Source organism: Astatotilapia calliptera, chromosome 15 (assembly GCF_964374335.1).
Source record: "Astatotilapia calliptera chromosome 15, fAstCal68.1, whole genome shotgun sequence".
NCBI lineage: Eukaryota > Metazoa > Chordata > Actinopteri > Cichliformes > Cichlidae > Astatotilapia > Astatotilapia calliptera.
In genome coordinates, this window is record NC_137436.1 from 4,958,653 (window position 1) to 4,981,150 (window position 22,498).

Sequence of the window (22,498 nt, forward strand, 5' to 3'; positions counted from 1 at the left end):
TGTTTTTGAACTGTGCAGTGAACCGTTAAGAAAACAAACTCAAAATTTATCCTAGAATCATTTACAGCCGAGGACAAATCGGTCAAGAGTGTTTTAAACAATTTCATAAACTCGGGTAAAAGTGCGAGGTGGAAACCTGGTCCAAGGAAAAATAAAGGGAATTCTGCAAAGACAGCACCTGAAAGTACAGAAGAAAGTGAGACAGTTGTAAAATGATAGTATTTGCTGTTGGCTGAGGGGAGTTAAAAAAACAAAGAGCAAAATCGTAGCGGCCATCCTGCTGCTCGAGTATCTCAATAAGGCTTTCACCAAGAACATAGGGTAGACAAATTACTCATCTAGCATTACAAAGCCATATGAAAAGTTAGATATATAGGCTACGGCGTGGAAGAATTTAGTTTTCTTCCATTTATTAAAAAAATGAATTCATAACTGAATGGTGGGTCTGTTAACATCTACTGATTTTAGACCATATAATCCAGTCATCATATTTAGCTTGTTATTGTAGAAAAGTTTAGAATGTCACTGTGACACTGCCTCGATATCTCGTCTGTGGTTATTGCAGAAAGTCAGTGGAAACTTATGAGCCAAATGCATCAAACAAGGCGACACATGGAGCTTATTTGAGATAAAGTGGGAGTAAATAACTGATTACAAGTCAGGAATTTCATTTAGAGCCAAAGCGACTTCGAAACAACTTATTCTCAATACAGCTGTCTCGAGTACAAAGGATCTGAAAGAGCAGACTCAAAGGTCAGGAAAATACTCCAAACTGTTGCATGCTGGACGATAAGGTCACAAACAATCGCAGAAGGATCAGAGGGAGTGGGGTGGGAAGCTGTGTTATGTATTACAAAGTCGACTTTTACAAATTGTTTTACAAGGCCATGAGCTGAAGAGTTTCAAAACTCATCTGAACTTTGTTGCAGATTATATGGAAAATATGATTTCTGAGGGTCAAGCAGTCATTTATCCAGCCACAATAACCACAGCACTCTCAGTAGGAGAGACGCTAAGCCACTAAATCCTTCCAAGATTGTTGATGCAGATGCATCTGTATCTGTGTTGCTGACAGTGAAATTGGTGCACTGCAGTAAGAAAGTGGGTGGAGTAAGTTGGATGACCTCAAAGTCTTGAGTGCAACCTAAAAGGCTGGATGTCAGATAGCGCAACCTCCCTAAACTCACATTATAAATTTGGTTTGGGAGTAGCTTAAGAAGGAAGCAAATCAAAGAATTTACTGTGTTCACTTTAGAAACTTGTAATCTGCAGCTGGCACTTCCCCCAGAGTCAAAATATTTGCGATGTTGAGAGTTGAGGACAGAAGTGTTTACATGTTTGCCTACTGATAAAACACAAGATGTAGGCTGAGAGCACTCCAAATAAGCAAATACATGACAAATGCGCAACAATACAGACGTCATGTTTTTTTGTTTTGCAGAGTACCAACAATTCATTCAAGAAAGAAACCAAACCTCTGAGTTTTTGTTTGTGTGACAGACACCTCCACGTTTTATGGTAACATTTTAAATAAACCGTATTCATGCTTAGATGGCAAGTTTAAACAGAAGGTATATAAAAGTATCCCTCTGCACTAAGAGACCATTTTAAGTCAACGTAAGCACTGTAGGAACAGAACCGTCACATCAAATATTACACAATCACATGCACAATGTACAAAAACACTTAACACTGCAGAAACTATCAGTAATAGAAAAGATGAAAATGTTATTTATTGTTATACTACATAAGTCATATGTATAGATTAGTAGTGTGCTTATGTGTTGTAATACACTTCATGTAAAAAACAAAACAAAACAAAAAAAGCTACAGTATCATAGCTGCCATTAATTTCTGTCCAGAAATTGCTTCAGAGCTACTTTTACATTTCTTAGTGCAAATGCAAAGTTATCTGACATACACTGGGTTTGGATTTTAAGGCCATGATTACAAAAGAGAAACTTAAACTTAACTGTACATTAAAAATATCTGGATTTTGAAAGGCCATTTATGCACAACAACTGGTCTTCATCAAGAGTTCTAAAAGATGGGGTTTTTATTAGTGGACTAAAAAAAAATTACAATAAAAAGTTGGAAAAAAGTAGCTCTATAAACACATGTAAACATACAGGAAAAACTCTGCTCTTGAAGGCAGTCAATATTGAAATATTAATATTACAGCCATGTGTTGTTTACACTCAAACAGGCCTTAACTACAAGTGGAAAAAGCCAAAAACAAAAACATTTACAAAGGGATGTCAGGGAAGCATTTAAATGGCCATGAAGACAGTTCACACAGGAACATCTGCCATCAACATGATGGGAAAGAAAGTTTAACTGTCAACTGGCCACACCATAACTTTCAACTCACATTTTCCAAATTGAGCTTCAACAAAAGACACTGTGTAGGCACATGTAAGTCTGACTACGCTGACAGGCGAAGAAGCCCTGAACACATTCAGTGTGACACAAGAAACCGTAAGAGTTTTTGTTGCAACTGTAACTGCTGCATGAACTCAATTGGACTTGAATTTCACTGTCAACTTCGTGTCTGTCAAGCAACGCAAAAGACAACTACCATGAATGATGCAAGTAATTTTTGCAACAAGACATATGATCAGACTGATTTATACATAGATTCTCTTTTCAAACACCTTCTCATGTTGTATCCAGATTTAAATGACCAGTGTCAGGATTTAAATTAAGCTTTGTTGTACTACAACTACACTGAGAGAAGAAATTCTTAGAGCTTCTGAGTTTTGATTGCTAAAATTGTCACCAGCACGGACACAGCTTCAGTGGAAGAGATCTAGTCCGGCTCAGTGAGGAAGAACATTGAGCTGCGTCTGCCTCATTTGGTCCCCAACACAACAAGCCAATAGTAGTCCAGCAGTCAGCACTTGAAGTATGTGGCTGTCCAAAGCTGTCATTTTTGCAGCGTGTCCTTCGCAGACAGGCTGTTGACCCATACATTGCGTTTTTCACCTTTTTTTTTTAAAGATTTCTAAAAAAAAACCCAGAAACTACAGGCTGACAGCAAAGTGTACAATGTCCACCGAAAAATTTATAAGGGTGTTTTTGTATTTTCAATTTATAATCTTAGCACACCGACTGCTTCTTTCAATAAATATTTCCCCTCATACAGGTGCACAACACATGTGCACGTTGGTGGCCAGCTGGCCGCCTCCTATAATGTTACAATGAGTGCGACTCTTAAATGAGAGACAATAAAAAGTCAACACCAACTTTTTTTTTTAGGTTAGCTTGGTGTGTCAGGGCCCTAAGGCAGCCGGCAGCCTAAATGTAGGCCACAGCATGCTGCCTATCTGAGAGTCCGGGGGGTGGGTGTGTATTGTGGGGCACGCATTACTTTCGGTCCATCTGTCTCTGTATGCAACCAACCACCAATCCTTGTCTTCCTTCCCATCTCAAGTCTATAGGATTACTATGAAGGCCTAGTTCAGGTCTAATCTGCTTTTAAACTGGACTGAACAGATCGCTCTTTCTCATTCTCTGTCTTCTTCCAAAAGAGTGGCCTGCAGTTTAACACAGATGCTGGTGTCTCCGCTCCGCAGAGCCTGAAGAAAGAGGTCTGTTTGTTTTTTCAGCCGGTCTATGTCGTTCTGCGTGCGCTGGTTCTGCTTGAGGAGCTCCTTGGTACGGAGTGTGATGTCTAGCAGGCCAGATTTGCTCAGGATGTTGTAAGTGTTGCAGAAGCGCTTCCTTCTTGTGTCAGCATCACCGTCACTGTCGTTACCTTCACTCAGTGAGACGACCGCTGGGGAAACAGGGAGTGTAAAGTTTTTGGATCCAGTAGCATGACTGAAAGACAGCAAAGTCGTACAGTCTGCCTGGCTGACAGCCGATGAAGGCCTCTCCCTCACAGGAGTGGTGTTGGTTTCTCCTGTTAAGAGACATGATCTGCTCTGGAGCAAAGGAGACATTGTGGTGGGGGTTGCAGGAAGACCAGGAGTGGTTGGGCCAGAGTTACCAGCACTATTACATAAACTTCTCTGTGGCTTCTCTCGCTGACAGTGTTCCCGAGTGATGGAGGTCAAAGTACTACATTTCTCTGACCCTGAAGAAGAAGAGGAGGAGTAAGTTGAGGGGGCAGTTCCTCTTCCTGAGGAGCTAGAGCTGTCCCCGGGATGTGGGGCAATCTTTGGGTAGGATTTTAGGATTGGAAAATACTTCTTAGGGCGTCTGTGTTTAGAGTTGGCCTCTTTGGTGCCTGAGGAAGCTTGACGAGAAACCACAGGCTGGATAAAGACCACCTGAGGCTGCTGAACCACCTCCACAGTTGGACTAAACCCCCAGGGCTTCAGAGCAGGAGGATTCTCTCCAGGCTGCAAACAACAAGAGGGATATTGAAAGCTCTGAAAATCAGGTCAGCATCACAGCTCATACAGTTCCTTAAGGAGCTCCTGGGTGCTCACATAGCAACCAGTTGTTGTGTGATCATCTCATTTCTTTCTGAAGAGTACCCACACAGTACAAGTCTACATACCACACTTTAACCCAAAAAGGACATATTTATGAGACAGCTGTCATTCTCCACTTGCCATCACTAGCAGAATCTCCAGTCTTCAGTGGGTTTAAGCAGTTTTCACACACAACCTTGGGACAATGTTGGAAGAATCAGGTCAAAACATCATCCTAAGTTACCCTTTCTCATACAACACATACAGACCCAAGTCCATTTCAGATGTGCTCTCATTACAGGAAATACAATGATACAGTGTTATAGGTGTAGGCGCCGGAGCTAATACACATGACACCCACTCGCTGAGGTTACACCATGCAAATACCTGTGCACAATCAAGCATCACACAGTGCTCTACTAGGTTACCAATCATTTAATGTTTGACCTGACCACTTCTGACTTTGTGTTCTCACATGTGTCCCCATCTGCTAATGTCTAGAAAAGCTCAAAGCTACAGAACATGTGTGAAAATGGTTTTAGAAACCACAGAATTACAGTTAGCAAATAAGGTTTTCGTTTCGCTTTTCTCAGTAGCTCCCCCATATTCTCTGTCACACATTTTCACACATCCAGTTACTTGCCATCTCTGGGGGCACTGAAATAAATCTTTTGCACACAAATATCGCTAAATCAACTTCCTTGTCAATATAGATGGCCTGGCCCACCAATTTCTGACTTTAATGTCAGGCCCTGACATGTGGCTCATTCCTTAGGAGAAAAACAAGTGTGACCCAATCAGTGCACCCGAATTTATTATTTCTGCTAAAATAAACTGGAAAAACAAGGCAAAAAAAATAAGCTTGAGATGCACACAGTTACATTTTATGAAGACAAATCCTTGAAAGCTGTACTTTATCAAAACACCATGTTGGTATCACCGAAACACAATTAAGAGCAACACCACTATTCCTAATGAAATTCTTCAGATGCCATAAGAAAAAAAAGGCATAATTAAGACAACGTAGTTCTTGGTTTGATACTGTGAATGGAATTCAAGAGATTATTTATTTTGGGGGTTTTTTGTTTGGGGTTTTTTTTCTCGTTGGAATATTGTGGTTTTATAATGAAGTCTTTCCCCAAATTACCTGCTTGAGCAGGACATTGTTCATGATGATCATGGGAGAGAGCCCACCCACCACTGCAAGTCCAGAAGGGTGGGTCCCTGAGCCAGTGGTCCGTGGTCCCTGCTGTACAACAGGGTGTGGTGAATCCTCAGAATCTGTGGTGTCCATCGTGCTCATGTGCTCTGAGCTCGCATCTATAGATCAGATGAAAGGGGTTAATTGGGGTTCAATTCAAATTAAATGTCATCTTCAGAAACACTTCAATATTTTGATATGAAGGAGTGTAACTAAACCTGAAAAGCCAGAGTCTCTCTCTGAATCAGCTTGGGAGCGTCCAGGCTTCATGATGACAGGAAGGTTTCCTGCCCTGGTGTGATTCTCTGCCTTCCTCTTTGTGGTCATCGCTCTTCCCGCAGCACTGACAAGGTCCAGCTCTCCGGAAGCTTTCACAAAACTACATCAGCACATCAAAGGCGAAAGCTGAGACAACACTAAGTAGGCCCTCTTTACATAGCAATGGCAGGACATAAAGTTGTAAAGTCAGAAATAGACACTGTTGGTCATCTTTTTAGCTGACGCGACCAGTTACATAGACATAAAGTTTTTTAAGACTGTAATAAACAACTCCCTCTTCTTGGTGTGGGTGCTTTAGATTCATTTGACCTCATTAAACAATTCCAGCTGAATTTATAAGAACACAAACCCACAATATTAGCCATTGGGTCATCTTTTATTTATATTTCACCCAAAACGTGTGTGATTAACGTAACTAAATGGAAATACAAGAAAACTTCGCCTGCATAAAATATAAATGTCAAATTATTCAGCTGTACCCAATCTACATAGATAAATACAGTCACTAAATAAAGCTATTACAGTGCATGCGATGAAGGGTAGTTCTTTGGGATAAATAACTACCGTTTAAAGTAACTTACAATAAGACAAAGAACACTTGTGAAACGCAAAATAGACGACCTCATTATTACAGTCAGGATTAGCTACGTTAAGCTAACCAACTAGCTAACCATTGTTTACGCTAACCAAAGGTTGATAGCCAAGCTAACGTCAGAGCGTCAACTCGCACTAGTACTATACTGTCACTATTAGTAGTGACAGTATACACACACAAAAAACCGCAAAACGTTTAAAACTTCGAATACACCTACTTCGTCCTTGGTGCTGCTTAAACGTCGTAGTCCTTAAAGCCGACGTATACGACCGTATATCCGGGTAGAGGCTATAGCTGCAACTCAACAACTTCTCTTCGGTGGGGTCGCTGGTGCTGCTGCCCAGATACGTTGACTAGAACTCGCTGGTCCACGGTACCGTACACGAGACAGACCGCCCCTCCCTGCCCTGTCTGCTCGGTCACATGTGGAGCACGGTGGCAGCCGCCTATAGCAGATAGGTTTAATTATCCCCTTTGAGGTTCAAAGTCAAAAGCTGGTAACCGATGGTGGATGAGTTTCTGGTCACCTCATATAGCAGCCATTGTTCAAATACGTCGAAATGCAAAGGACGGTATATTCGTTAGAGCCACTGTGCCATATTTGGTAGTTAAAGGCGTGCCCTTGTCTGGAGTGTCAGCCACGTCACGTTCTCTTAGCTACAGTGCCCGCCCACCTAGACTTCTCCTGCCTCTGATTGGACAGTGGCGCCAGCAGCTGAAAAACGTGACCGCTGCCAAATGTGTGGCAAGTTAAAGGACATTGTGTTCGCTGTGCAGTTAGAGGTGTACTGTACAGCGTAGGCATCTCAAATGCACCGTTGGGGAATCCAGTGACGTGAGAGTGATCTGTTAGGCTATATTACATAATATCGTGGCTGGCCTGCAGCTAACCCAAGGAGCTCAAGTCTCCTCTGCAGCATGTCTGAAGAAATAAACAAAAGACGAGAACCTCGGAACGAACTAGAGGCCTCAAGTGTGCCGTATATGAGTAGACAAAGCCACACAATCTCATAAGAGAAGGAAAATGCTCATGTGTAAACATTTAAAATAATCAGTACCTATTTCGTTTAAAATAATTTAATAGAAAAACATGTAAAACAACAGCCAAAAACAAAACGTGGTTTATTCTTGCGTACAATTGTGACCAAAAGGATAACATGAAAAGTTAAAACTACTTTTATAATCTTAATTTGAATACAATTTGTGTAGAGTAATGGCTATAAGGTGCTTGTTTGCATTGCACGTGACCCCAGAAAGAAAAGGGGGCAGTCAAGCTGAAGAATGAATCCTATGAAACTTGGTATAGCTTAGGAGGCAGCGGAGACTTGGGAGGGAGCTGACAAGTACCAGCAAGCCAAGCAGAGTACATTCATGGGAGTGGCTGAAGAAAAACCCGGGTGTGGAAGGAGTTCAGTGAGACCATGGAGCTGGACTTTCATTCAGAGGACAAAGAGGCTTCCCATGTACATTGTATACTGTGCTGCTGACTACACATGGCATCATCCAGACATTGCTCAAGTGTTGTCCATCATATTTGACAACCACCAGTCTTTAGGCCTGTGTAGCTGGGGACTTATTCACTTGGTCCCATATCGTCACCATGGTTGTCACAAAGTGGCGGATAAGATATTGCCACGGTCACATGTCTTCAATACCTCAATAGCCAGGTCGTGGAGTACTTCGAAGATCTCCTCAATTCAACTGACACACCTGCAGTGGAAGCTGAGACTGAGGACAAAGAGGACAACTTCCCACGTCCCTGTGGCTGAGGTCACTGACATAGTTAAACAACTCCTTAATGGCAGGGTTTCCAGGGTGGATGAGATTCACCTTGAGTTTCTCAAGGCTGTAAATATTGTGGAGTTGTTGACATTAGGTGGACGTCAGGAGCCGTCACACTGAACTAGCAGATTGGGGTGGTGGTTCTTCTCATTACGAAAGGGGGCTGGTACATGTGTTCCAACCTTTGGGGATCACCCTTCTTAGCTTTGCTTGGAAGGAGGAAGGAGGAAAGATGTGGTTTTTGTTCTTGTCGTGGAATACTGGACCAGCTCTTTGTCCTCTGAAGGATATTCAAAGGTGCGTGGGAGTTTGCTCAGTCTACATGGGGTAGACTTGGGGAAGGGATTCAGCTGCATCCCCCTGCATGTTCTGTAAAAAGTATGGGGTACCAGGAATGATTTTATATATTCTGGTTATCTGTTCCATGTATAACTCTGGTGAGAGCTTGGGTCACATTACCAGTCATGAGTCAGAGTTTTTCTCTGTGGATGTGGGACTGCACAACACTGGCTGCCATTTGACACCATTTCTGTTTATGGACAGAATTTCAATGTACGGCCAAGGCATGGAAGGTGTTGTCAGAATGTCATCTCTGCTTTTTGCAGATGATGTGATTCTGTTGGCTTAAATGTGCAGAAACCTTCAGCTCACACGGAGGCAGGTTGCAGCCAAATGTGAAGCAGCTGGGAGGAGAATTAGATCCAGAAAAGGGTTGAGTGCTCACTCCAGGTGACGTCCTTTCCTATGTTAACATGTTTTAATAACTTTTCGTTTGGGGACTTGTGACACTGAATGTGACACTACACATTCTGTTTCAATATTTGCTTAAAATGCATTTAAACATAATTCAGAAACATTTTTGAAACTTCTAACTACTCAATTTGTGTTTGTTTTTTTGTTTTTGTTTTTATTGTTGTTGTTGTTTGTTTTTTGGGGGGGGGCATAAAGAGAGTAATACATGGTACTTATTTCTCATCTATGAATTCAGAATTCAGTGATGACTGATTTAATTCATTAAATGCTTGCTCCTTGTCTAGTGAGCTTGATAATCCACATTTGTGAAATACTATATAAGGAAGCGTTGCTTTCAACCACACTCTTATCTCACATGAACCTGAAAGGCCCTGTATGCAATACAAAAAAGTGAATAACAGTACGGTGGCATGGTGGTTAGCACTGTTGCCGCACAGCAAGGAGGTCCTGAGTTCAATTCCGCCATCAGGCCGGGGTCTTTCTGTGTGGAGTTTGCATGTTCTCCCCGTGTTTGCGTGGGTTCCCTCTGGGTACTCTAGCTTCCTCCCACCGTCCAAAGACATGCACTTAGTAGGGATAGGTTAATTGATTAATGCAAATTGCCCATAGGTGTGAATGGTTGTCTTTCTGTGTGTGTTAGCTCTGCGACAGACTGGCAACCTGTGCAGGGTGTACCCTGCCTCTTGCCCTAGGACAGCTGGGATAGGCTCCAGTGCCCCCCGCGACCCTGAGAAGGATAAGCGAATGGATGGACAGTACTCGCCTGTTCTTTGCACACTGTTTTCTGCAGATAAAGGTCTTATAGTGTCCTCACATTACAGACCCTAATCGTCTGCAAATCTAGATAACAGAGAGGGGGTTTAGGTTTTTTTTTAAGAATTGGAGTGGGTTTTATTTCATGACCTTACTATGTTTCACAGTAAACCACCATTCGTGTATTCGGTGTTCATGGCAAAAAAACAAAAATACTGCATGTAAAGAATTATCCTAAGTTTGCTGACTCTTTGTTAAATTATGCAATAGTTTTCTTGTGATTCTTAGCCATTTTGTGCATTTTCTGTCCCTGCGTGGTTGATTTTGGTCAGAGAATAACTAGAAAATCAGTACTTTAAAACAAATGACTATGTGCTAATATACTAATACATTCTACACTAACCAGAAAAAACATTAAAACCAGGTGAAGACATGAAAAGTGGATAATACTGATTGTCTTATTTTAGTGGAAACTTTGAGTATTGGACTTTTCCAGGAACCACTTAGGTACATGGCAATCACATGCCTCGCAGTTTCACTCCAAAAACATAATTTTCATGAGATTGGTTCAAGAAATGCACACAAAAAATATTATAAAAGATACGAAGAATTTCCCCCATGTTTAAACTCTTTAGATCCAATCTTGTGGAATACCTACCAGATGGACTGATCAAGCCTGTGTCACTGAAGTCCCACCGTGCAACCCAGAGATTCGTGGATCCCTGGGAAGCATCAGTCGGACCTACACATTACAATTTCGTGCCTGAAAACTGGGGACCGGAAAAGACTTCTATCCTATTCTTTAAGTGATGAAACTCACCGGCATGTTGCAGTGAGCATTTACCAGTCAGTCAGGCACAGCAGTAATTTCGTCTTTGACAGCCTAATACAACTTCCTAAATTGCCTAGAGGTGCAGCATGCACACACAGACGTGTGCAATATTTCTTTTTTAAACATGCAATACACTATACGAAAAGAAAACAAGCATCATTTTTGATTTTTTGGTTTGCCTAGCTTCTCCAACACATGAATTATGTCTTTTTCATCCCAGCAAATATGTTTTATTTTATATTCCCTGAAATCTTAGCCTGATGATGTTACTGTCAGTTATTGTTAAATTTACAAAACAATTCACGATACAGAATGGTTTTTAAACAAGCGATTTATTCAATTTTTTATTCTGAGCAAACAACAAGTTAATTTTCATACAAACACTTCATCCAACAGCCAAACTGTGTGTTTGTGTGCGTTCATTCAGCATGGGTTAGTCTGTTGGCCAGTGTGTTTGTTTGTGTCTGACATTATATATACTATGTGGAACTTTCTGAATCTGTTCCTCAAAACTGTTCCTAAAACCTGATGCTGGGGACTTTTACTCGCTCTCACTCTGGGTAAGTTCACTGTCCTCACTGAGAGAATAACCCTAACTGTCCAATCACAGTTCTTGTGCCCAGTGACAGCACTGACAGGAACTCCCCTCTTTTCACTCTCTGTGCAGAGCAGTTTATACACCACTCTGCATTTAATCCTTATTTATTCAAATCTGTCTGTCTTCCAGAATGTGTCTTTCGTCCCCTCCCCTCCCCTCCAGCAGGTCACCCCTACCTGAGTCTGGTTCTCCTTTTAAAATGGAGTTTTTCCTTCCCACTGTCTCCAAGCGCTTGCTCATAAAGATTCGTCTGATGTTTGGGATTTTCTCTATTTTTTGTAGGGTCTTTACCTCACAATATAAAGCATGTTGAAGTGGCTGCTGTTGTGATTTGGTGTTATATAAGTAAAACTGAATTGATCCGAAGTTCGTATAAGTTCATATTAGTGGTTGGTTTGACTATGTATACACACCACCACCCAGTGCTCTCGAAACATTAACACAGAGGTTCTCATGAGGACTCCAGTTCCTGTTCCAACACGCCTGATTCAAAAGATCACCTGGGTATTATATGCTGTAACAGCTTGTTAGCAAGACAATCATCGGATCAATGGTAGCAGGGTGGCGCCTAAAGCAATCAGTTTCCATAACAACAGAACCTCTGCTTTAGTTTTTGCCCCAAGAAAAGTGATCTAACTGCATAATGTTTCCCTGAGGTAAGAAACCCCTAAAAAATGCTGTTTTAGGAAACTAATTATATCAAAATCTATTTACAAACAACCAAATATACTTCTTTATATATTTGTGTACATGCTCATAGGTTTTAATTTAAACTTGTAAAAATAATATTAGTCTTGGCAGTAGCTGGCACCACATCCAATGTGGATTTTGTTCCTGACAAGAGTGCTTCGCCACCAGGTCAAAGGTCAGTCCCTCATCTCCTCCTCATTTTACTGAACAATAGGTTGCCTTCAGTCATTAAATTAAATGGACACTGCAATAACCCAAAAAATTCTGGTTTGTTGTTTGAGGTTAACACCACGCCACAGAGGGATAAACATGCGACCTATCCAGAGTGTTCCCCACCTTTCCTCCTATCACCGCTGGGATAGACTCCGATCAGAAAAAGATCATTTTCCATGATAAAAACATGATATAGGATTAAAATAATAATAATAATAATGACTTGGCTGGGGGGGGGTTTCTCACTTTTTATATATTTATTTTTATTTTTAGTCATTGTGAACAAAATAGATACATATATAAATATTCTTTTATATACAAATGGCACAAAAATGCAGACAGCAGAATAAAAATCACAAAGACACCACATGCCATTAATCTGACAAGTTAATAAACACTTAAGGGATGGATTTAGGCTTTAAACCTGGTTGAAAAGCTCAAAGCATTCCAGCCATTATCTCTGATCCTATTCTGTATGTGTTCTGTATACTGTGTCTGTTTTGAAAACGTAACACAGCAGCAAGCTTAAAGTGAAAAGATAAATAGATGAAAACGGAAAAATGGAGGCCATGGCCAAAGGAACTGTACACATCCAGGGTTAGGGTTGCTTTGGTGATTACTCAGCAAAAAAACCCAAAACAAAACAGTATATAAGTTATAAAATATATGGGAATGGATGGAGATATGTGATGTTCACCACTCCATATTCACCAGGTGCAAATCAGCGAAGAGTGATCTTCTTGTCTGGAACTGGCACCTAAAAAGACAGAAACATACGAATGAAGGGGTTAAATTATTATTTTAAATAAAGATGTTCCGAATTGCTTGTGTCCAATCCCGCTCTATCTATAAAACTCTGGACGTTAAAGTCAATATGAGACTGGAGAGTATAAAAAGCTTCCTCAGATGACAAAATGGAAGGTTTTCACCTTGTTTTGTGTCCACTTGTGAAGAAAAATAGTCCTGAAGTTTTACAGGTGTTTAGTTAACATTAAAAAGCAGAAACCACCCAAACACTGCATCCAATGCTTGCCCCTTTCAAGATAACTTGAGCATATGTAGAGCCATTCCCTCCTATATAGTTAGATGTCTATGAGGTTGAGTGTTTTTTTTAATGTCACATCCCAAACTAATCCTCAAATTTCAAATGGGATTTGAATGCTATGATACCCACTGATGTGCTAAATTCAATCTCAGCCCTGCACATCACCACTAAGTTGGCAGTTCTGATATTTTACGATTGATTACAAAACAAGCCGACAGCGCCTGCGAGGTCAGACAGCGCCACGGTCTAAAGTGAAGTTTCTTAGAAATTAAAGGTAAATCATCCTCCTGGACAAACAAAGTCAACACTCAAACGTTCGCTAAACGTTCACATGACGACATCAAAGAGAATATTTATGTCCCTCAAGTTGCAAATATAGTTCAGCCTTCTGAATCTGATGGAAAAAATTAAAGCTGTGCTGCAACTGTGTGGTCCCCGGACCACTAAACAGTGGGTTGCGAGACAGCAGCTCTCCAGGCCTGAGTTACGGCGTACAAATCATGACCAGAACAGGCAGAACACCGAGACCACACGTGTTCCTCGGCTGCTTTTGTTTGAAAAACCTGCAGACCACCACCAAGCAGACAAACTGAAGTCCAAAGGGTGGTTTAGTAGGGGAATTTTGGTAATGGTAAGACCAGGAAACCACAACTTCAAACTTAAAAAACCCCGAAACAACCTAAGTTATTTTCAAGCCAGTACTTAAAAGACCCAACTCAGTCACTGCAGATCCTACTGGCTCTGATGATATGATCACCGTGCTCAGCTGAAGCTAGTATCAAGTTTAAAAACTCATATCCTCTTGAGGCTTCTAAATTGAAATTCCCTTCTTGTGTTACCACAGTTCAGACAGTGACAAAATGAATTTCTCCTTTACTAAGGAGGCTGTGACTTTGGAAGACATCCAAGTGATTCACCCAGCGGAGACTGCTCAGACTACATTTGCACACCTCACCTCTTATGTTAGTTTCACCCAATGCAATTTTGCCCTAAAAAGAAAAAAAAGACTGTGGATTTCATCTTTCACTGCATGAATTTATTTGATAATAAGAGTTCCTTTCAGGAGGTGATGAAAAGACGAGCCTATTATGGGAGCGATTTCTGCGTGCAACAGTTGCAGAGAGCTACTTAGTGGCATCGTTTCTTTTGTTTACCTGCAGTACAGACACAGACTTCTTTCCAAATCTCACACCGGCCATTAGCAACCAAGGTTTTCTGTTATAAATTTGAAGCATCAAGTTCATGTTCGGAGGCACATTTTTGAAAAATCTGAATGTATGAGGAGGCCATTATGCAGAGCAACTTCATAAGGTGCCACCTGATGCTGTTGGTTACAATGTACCCATTTCACTCTTTGAGGCAAAGTTGTAATTGTGCATTAATTTACTGCTCATTACATAATAATTCCCCTTGTAAAAAAAATCAATAATAAAAGAAAAAAAGCACATTAGAGAGAGAGAGAGCTGGTAGTGTCTCTGATCTGTCTGTAAAATGATGGCTCTGCTGTTGCTCTGGGACTGAACTGCTTGGATTTATTGAAATCCTGATAAATAAAATGTATCTTCCCCTGCGTAGAGGTTAGATTTGAACATGTTGTCAGATGCGATTTCAAAGTCAGAGTGGAACCGTTATCCCCAAATGCCAGAAAAAAAAATAAACCTATGAGTTAGTGCAAACATAGTGAAGAGTTGTGCGCTCAGAGGCTCGGCTGCCTGCTGTAACTAAGAATGTAGATATAGAAGCCTCGGCGCTTCCTCATGCATGATATTTTTTTCTCTCCGATAAAAGATTTTTAAACTTAACCTTCAGACTATCAGTAACCCTGGACTATTGCAAATACTTCGCGACCTTACAGAAGCACAGACTCATCAGAAGTACTTGTTGAATTTATCCAGGGTCATCAAAGGGAAGAGCAACACAGCAGCACCCAGACTATTATGATATTGCTTAGCTTTGCTGCCCTTGGTGGTCTGGCAAAGGGGAGGAAACACTGATGAATGTAGCTGTAAATGCCCAAACATCATTTAAAAAGAAAAGTGTGTGTGAGTGCCACAGGGGAGCAATCAGTCTCTTACTTTCTACAGCCATTTCTTGGTATGTTTCCTCCTCCGAGGTCTGCTCTCAGTGGACTTGCTGCTGCTGCTGCTGCAGGAGAAAGACATCAGAAATATTGATGTTTTCAACTCTGATAGACAAAACACTCATTACTCACTGTGTTACTTACTGACTTAATTACTGATCTTTCATAGTACGGAAGATTCTCAGGGTCTCTAAGAGAAGAAACAAACCACAGACACATTTAGAAGTCAGCTGTGGCATAACTAATAATCTTGGATCTAGTGTTTAATAGAAAGATGAGGTTTTCAGTAAAGGACCTGCATTGACACTGCTGATGTTCTAGAAATGTGAGCTCCACGGGCTGTTCTTGGGAAGAAATCTTCAGCTGAGAAAATAAAAAAGAAGAAGCTGAAACTCTACATGAAGGTAAACACTGAATCTAAACAGAAAATATTTCTCCAATACTGGCTTCACTTCATTGGATTCCCATTAAATCTGGAATCAAATTTAAACTCTTTCTCAAGGTCTTGAATAATATCGCTATCATATCTTGAAGACCTCATCATACCATATCAACCCCAACAGAACACTTCACTCTCACACTGCTGGCTTACTTAAGGTTTCTAGGGTATTTAAAGTAGAATGGGACGCAGAGCCTTCAGCTTTCAGGCCACTCTGTAGAACCAGTTTGGAGGCAGGAGACAAACACCCTCTCTATTTTTAATATTAAGCTTAAAACTTTCCTTTTTGATAAACCTTATAGTTTGGGCTGGATCAGGTGATCCTTAACCCTCCCTTAGTTATGTTGCAATAGGTCTAATCAGCTGGGGCTTCCCATGATTCAGTTTTTCTTTGTCACTCACCTTTTTTGACTATTATACACTGCTCTGCATATCATCATTACTTGTTTTTAATCTCTGACTCTCTGCTACATGGTCACACAACCGATCACAGCAGATGGCTAACCCTCCCTGAGCCTGGTTTGGCAGAGGTTTCTTTCTGTTAAAAGGGATTTTTTCCCTCCCACTGTCACCAATTGTTTGCTCACAGGGGGTCGTCTGAATGTTGGGGTTTTCTTGCTAATATTGTCGGGTCTTTTTCTAACAATAAAGTGCTTTGAGGCGACTGTTGTTGTAGTGTTACGTAAATACAATTGATGTGAACAGAACTTGATTCACCTGCAGAGTGGCGTTGCGTTGGAGGGTAGGAAGGCACTTGAATTCCTCACCCGAACAGTAACCAGAGCATCGGCGAACCACCACACAATGAGGTATGTAGTTGTTCTCCACCGACTGGGGGTACTCATCGTACACATACACCAGCTGGTCCATGACCTGACACGAGCACTTTGCCATCACCTCAGACAACTGAATTACTACATAAGAGGTTGGATCTTAATCTTTAAGTCATTTGCAGCAGGTAGGAGAGCCTTTTCAGTGGGCCATGATAAAGGGCATCACTCTTACCTGTATTGGGACCCCCTTCATCTGATATCTGCAAATAATAAAAAATAATTCAATTTGTTTGTTTTGTTTTTTTGTTTTTTTAAAAAGAGCCAAACATTGTTGGAGATAATACAGGACCAGCAAATAGCCAGGAGCCTAGAAGTTGGTAGATCAATACAGACACTGATAACACCTATAATAATACCTATACCATCTATCTATCTATGAATGTCAGTATGTAGCCCACTGAATTGTGTTAAATTAAAAGATCTTGGGGGGGATGAAACGAATAGACATGAGACATGCACTTTGAAAAATGTTGTGTTGAATATCCCATCTGTTTGATTAATAGTCTATGGCAGATCATGTCAAGTTACAGTACAAAATGAAACGAGAAACCGTTCCTCCAAGACCATGGTGCTACATGTAAGATATAACAGACCATCAACACAGGACTACATAAAGCATGTTTGTATGAGATTTAAACTACATAATGTGACCTAAAGTCCTGGCCATGTATTTACTTGGTATCAGATCATTATCAATATTTGCAGCATTGCACAGCACTTGAGGAGACTTTCTCTAGTCAGAACCAGGCATGGTGGAAATGGTTTTCATTGCAGCTACGGAGCACCCTCTGGTGTAAAAATAAAACTAGTGCAGGCACATTGATGAGATAATAAAAAAGGATGACGCAATATGGTGTGAGGAGCGCACTGCTGTGCGGCTGAAAAGCGGCAGGGGAAAAAAAGCTGTAAAATGAGCCAGCAAACAACAGCAGTGCTTCTGATTTCTCAATTGGTTTATTATCACGCGGTCAAAAAGCCTTGAAAACATGCAAAGAATAACAGTGAAGAATAGCTGCTGAGAATAGCTGAGCATTCTCTCATGGGACTGTTACACACTAACCACAGCCAAAGTAAAAGCGATGCTGAAAAAGTGAAAAGTAAAATGTGACACAGCATGAATTTTCTGAAGTTCTCACAGCCCGGCCTGCAGACTCAGGACTGGCAAAGTTCCCGATTTTTTTGAACCACAAATTGGGGCGTGCACAGTTGATCTTGGCTCTCTTCTGCCTTTTGAATGTAAGAGATCTCTTTCTCTTTTTTAAAATTCTCTCTTGGCCTCATAACCCTGCGAACACGGATGGGAACGGAGGCTTCCTAATCTCACACACAGACACTGCTTCTATAGCTCAGGCAGTATAAAAGAGCATAATTTAACGAGTTGGCTTCTGCCAAGAGTTGTTAAATGTGCCGCAGCATCCACCAGTTGGACCAGCTGCATACAACAGCTGTATTCAGCCATGACGTGCTGTGAACAACACAGTGCATTGATTAAGTTTGTAATTTATGAGGAAAGGAAGGGGGGCAGATTCATAAATGGCCTCCGGTCAGACTAAATCTGTGACCCATAGTGGAAATTCATAATAATGGTACTAACCAGTGGTTCTGTCTCACGCAGTCTGCATAGCACAAAGGAGATCTTCGTTAGTCTAATGCAATATTTTTGAAGGTGACTCTAAAGTCTTCTTCAACTCACATATCCCAGAAGCTTTTGGGAATGGATACTAAAACTATTCTGCAGTGTGTTAAAAAAAACCAACAAACCCTACACCTTATCACTGTAACCGATACTCGTTGTACGCTTAGCGCCCTGCTGGGTGATACTAAATGTGCCTGTGTGGCCTCGGGTATGAAGCTGCACACCAAGAAGAAGCGCCCAAGGGAAAATCACGCAGAAAATGTCACGATCTCCCTCATAACAGCCAGGAAACATGCAAATCGCATGCAAAATTACAGCTTGTGAGCGCGGTTTCAGCCACATTACAGCCTCTAGCTGAGCTCTGGGGCCCGTTAAATCTCTGTGTGCATGAGCAACACACATCTGACGCTATAGTTACGTCTACACAGATTATTGGTAACCCACTATGAATGCAGATAGCGCATTCACTGTGGGGGTACAGCTGTTTTATGCTGTCACGCGTGGAATCAAGTGAAAAGTCGGGGAAAAGGACAAGGTTAATTCTCTTTAACTTCACTAAACTCCAGCCAGAGAGATTCAGTCTTAAGTTTAGCCCGCTTTAACTTTGATAAGTAATGCAGTGATGGGTCTTAAACCCTTACCTTAAAAGGAAAATGAAAAGAAAAAAAAAGAGAAAATCCAATTGGTGGTGGAGTTACCTGCGCAGGTACCCGCTGAAGGACCAGCAGAAGCAGCAGGATTCCGAGGAAAGTTTGCATGCTGCTGCTGCCGGGAATGAGTTCCTGCTATCCCTTAGTCGGCCAGAAAGAAATGAAAATGTTGAAGGGAGAGCGGAGAAGCGGCTGGAGCTTTTATAACGAGCACAGTCCCGCTGGGCGAGGAAGGCTGCGATGAAAAGCGCGCGCCAGCATGGCTGAATGTATACTATATACGCTTACCATTAACCGGTGACTGTTGCAGAAAAGAATTCAAGGGAAGTGGTGATGTAAAATCAGTCCGTCCTGTCGCTCACGTACACCAACACCAGTCCCTGGGGAAATGATCCTAATGAAGCCTCGTGACTGTCTAAACCTGAGCTTAACGTTTCAGAAGTCAGTCGAATACATTTATACAAGTTTCCAACCTTCTCTCATTTCTTTATATTTTGTTCCAAACTTTTTTCTCCATTCTGGCTGCTTTTTCACTCGTTTTCAGTCCAGTTCTTGCACCTGACCATTTTCAGTGGAAAGTTTTGGTTGTTTGTTAAACCACTTAACGCTGACCTGTGAATCATTAAACCATAAAAAATAAAAAAAACAACTTGATAAAGAACCAGCTTTAAATTGTATCCTTAGGCTCTTTCGTATTTATTGTATAAATATTTCTAGTTTCTTTTAGAAATCCATTAATTCTCTTTCGCTTATCCTTTGCTTTCATAATTAAATAAAATATGCTTGTGTATTTTGATGTAGGCTGTCGCAGGGCTAGAGGCGGGGTGCACCTAAATTGCATAAACTCCGTTTCTGTTTTATATTTTTCATTGTATGTTTGCACATGTTTTAATAAAATCACTGCATCCATTACCTTTTTGAGGAGCAACATCTAAACAAATGAGGGGTGACTCAACTTTTGCATAGTATTGTACATACAAAAATAATAATCTTATGCAATTTATCAGCCTACATCAGAACACACAAGCATATTTTATTTAATTATGAAAGCAAATAAAAGTCAGTGAAGTGTCATCTGTAAATTATGATAAATTCTTCAGATATCCCAAAGCTGTTTCAGCTGCTGACCACAACAAATATTGAAGTTAATCACCCAGAGTTCATAGCATCATATAAGCAGCGCTTCATATGCTGTGTTTAATAAAATAAAATAAAAATACATGTCAGAATCAGAAACTTTATTGTCATTGTCACGAGAACAACGAAATTAAGAATGGTCCCCGATCACAGCATGTGCTGTGTCAACAGATTTTTTTTATGTTACTAGGCAGCCATCAATAACAACAGAGGAATACACTCAGTCATGTTAGCGGTTCAATGAAATTTACAGATTTCAATGAAAATCTACAGAAGTTCAAACCTTGCTTCAGAATGAGGAAGGAAAGTGAATGAGTCAGTTGCTGATGCCAGACTGGTTCTGGTGAGTATTTGAAAAACTGATGATATTTTTTTGATTTTCCCACACAACCAAATCTAGGGTTTATAGAGAATGAGGCGAAAATAAAAAAAATACAGCATTTGTTTTCTGAGTGAAAGGTCTTGTCGAGGTCTGAGGGGAATTAACAGTGTTTGAGCTGTTAGAAAGCTAACAGTAACTCAAATAACCACTTCTTGCCATCTGCATACAAGGAGAAGAGCATATCTGAATGCACAGCACGTTGAGCTTTGAAGCAGACGAGCTACAGCAGCAGAAGACCAATACAAGCTAAGAACAGGAAAGGCTCAACAAAATTAGGCCAAAAAAGCCTGGGCATTGATTGCGTGATCCGTTTCTGCTGCAACATTTTGATGGCAACAACCGAATAATGCAGTTATGCAATTTACTTTGAGTGACAACTACAATGACGTCTGCAGAGAACAAATCTGTTAATAGATTTTTCACATTACATATATTTTAAACCAAGAACTCAGACTTGATGCTGCCTTGTGTAGTGGATTAAATGCTCAATGAAAATAAATTCATGTCAGTTTCATTTATATAGCGCCAAAGTACAACAGTTATATTAGTTTTACAATAGTTTTTATTTCAATGTTCCAGATTTCTGGAACATTGAAATACAAACTGGATGGATTTCCAAGCATGACATTCCTGTGATTTGATGTTAAAGAGCTAAAATAAAGAGATCTAATGCTTTATTCAGGCTCGATTACAATACTGAAATACTAACTGGCACAGCACAGGGAGCACAAGGTGCATCTCTACTGATGTGGCTCCACTTCTGGATCTGGTTGTTAGTTTGAGAAGTTTATGGCTCCCAAACATTGTTTTTGCACTCGGGGCCTTCGAGTGTTGCGTGTTTAGTCTCGGCACACATGCAGCAGACCTCAGGTTATCAGAACTGATGTGACAGGAATGAGCAGAATGTCTCAGAGCTACCCTTTCGCCACGTGTATGTGCACTCATGTGTGGCTGTTATCAGGACGTCTACTTTAGCTGATATATAAATGTCTCGTTTTACTTTACACAACACCTGCTCTCTTGCAGTTTGCTGATCCTCCTACTTACAGTTGACGTTGATTTCCTGATTACACGCATGTCCGCAAGTGCTGCGAGCTAGCCAAATCACACTTCTTGTTCTCGGATTCTGCAGGGCATGGCCTTACATTTATAAGGCGGGCTCAGATGTGCTTTCACAGCCACTGTGATTTATGGGATACTTAGTCTGGTGCGTTCTGAAAAATAGCCTCTGTGGAGGCGATACCAAAGACGGAGGATGTGTTCCCTCTCACCACAAAACTGATGTTGGTCTTGTTTGGTGCTCTTCAGAGAAAAATTACATTCAAATCTTAAATCTTAAATGAACAATGATAATCTTGTTATTTTAAAAAGAAAGCAAATATAGTGTACTCACCAAGCCTAGCACAGGCCTACAATGCAAGTTCCAACTTCATATATTTGTGGATTCTTCAAGGCAGCTTTGCACGACTTCTTATTTGTCTCTTATACCAAGTCCTTTTGAAGCCCTTCAATTCATCCACTGTATGAAATAGGCTGTTTTAGTGTAGTTTCCCTTCCTTACCTTTTAAACCAACTTTCTTTTGACTGGCTGCCTCTTACAAACAGAAGGTTTGAATGGCTTCCATGCTGACAGCCACAGCTCTATGGCTAAAATGACTGCATAAGGGCTGTCTGATCTCATTAACGTCAAAGATTTTGAGTATAGAAAAAAAGTGAAGCCTGAGCTTTTGGCTCACATTACTTGCACATATGGTGAATTCATATGGTTAAAATTATAAAAAGTCATAACCGATCCTTTTTGATCAAATAAAGATTTTGTGTAATGACCGCTTATTGCAATCTAAAAGGAAGGGCTGAACCAATATCTGGGGAGTCCCCTTTCCAAGTTCCCACCTAGGCTTCCAAATCAGATAGACAAGAGGTCAGACAGAGAGACGGACAGCTGCTGTTTCCTGTCTCTGGGAACCACGCTGATACTCCAGTCCCACTTCTATTCAGGGGAACGTGGGGTTTCCCTCAGCTGCAGCAGAGGGAGCAGGTGGGACAGCGCTGCTCTGTATGTGCAGATGTGGGCAAGTCTGTTTTTAGTTGATGTTCAGTAAAGGATCATTCATGTACGATCAAACTTCTGCCTGTGCCTGAGCATTCACCAAAGCTTTCACTTTACACTCCAAATTGA

General features: G+C 41.0%; 2 protein-coding genes across 4 annotated transcripts; both read right to left on the bottom strand.

The window, feature by feature from the left end:
• Window positions 1–2,680: 2,680 nt before the first annotated feature.
• Window positions 2,681–7,067, bottom strand: cipcb (CLOCK-interacting pacemaker b). Its single transcript, XM_026142450.2, has 4 exons — window positions 6,714–7,067; window positions 5,841–6,001; window positions 5,569–5,741; window positions 2,681–4,346 (listed from the first exon to the last, which is right to left on the bottom strand). Exons 2-4 carry the CDS (start codon window positions 5,947–5,949, stop codon window positions 3,507–3,509), a joined length of 1,122 nt encoding a protein of 373 aa, XP_025998235.1. The 5' UTR covers window positions 5,950–6,001; window positions 6,714–7,067; the 3' UTR covers window positions 2,681–3,506.
• Window positions 7,068–12,355: 5,288 nt separating this feature from the next.
• Window positions 12,356–22,403, bottom strand: LOC113007152 (vascular endothelial growth factor A-A-like). 3 transcript variants are annotated; one of them, XM_080290080.1, is made up of 7 exons: window positions 18,849–22,403; window positions 16,687–16,714; window positions 16,399–16,554; window positions 15,538–15,605; window positions 15,391–15,432; window positions 15,238–15,307; window positions 12,356–12,874 (listed from the first exon to the last, which is right to left on the bottom strand). In XM_080290080.1, exons 2-6 carry the CDS (start codon window positions 16,705–16,707, stop codon window positions 15,241–15,243), a joined length of 354 nt encoding a protein of 117 aa, XP_080146206.1. In that variant the 5' UTR covers window positions 16,708–16,714; window positions 18,849–22,403; the 3' UTR covers window positions 12,356–12,874; window positions 15,238–15,240. The 3 variants fall into 3 exon arrangements, with proteins under 3 accessions (XP_080146206.1, XP_025999397.2, XP_025999396.2); XM_026143612.2 differs by having other exon boundaries at window positions 16,399–16,595; XM_026143611.2 differs by having other exon boundaries at window positions 15,387–15,432; window positions 16,399–16,595.
• Between the last annotated feature and the right edge of the window lie 95 nt (window positions 22,404–22,498).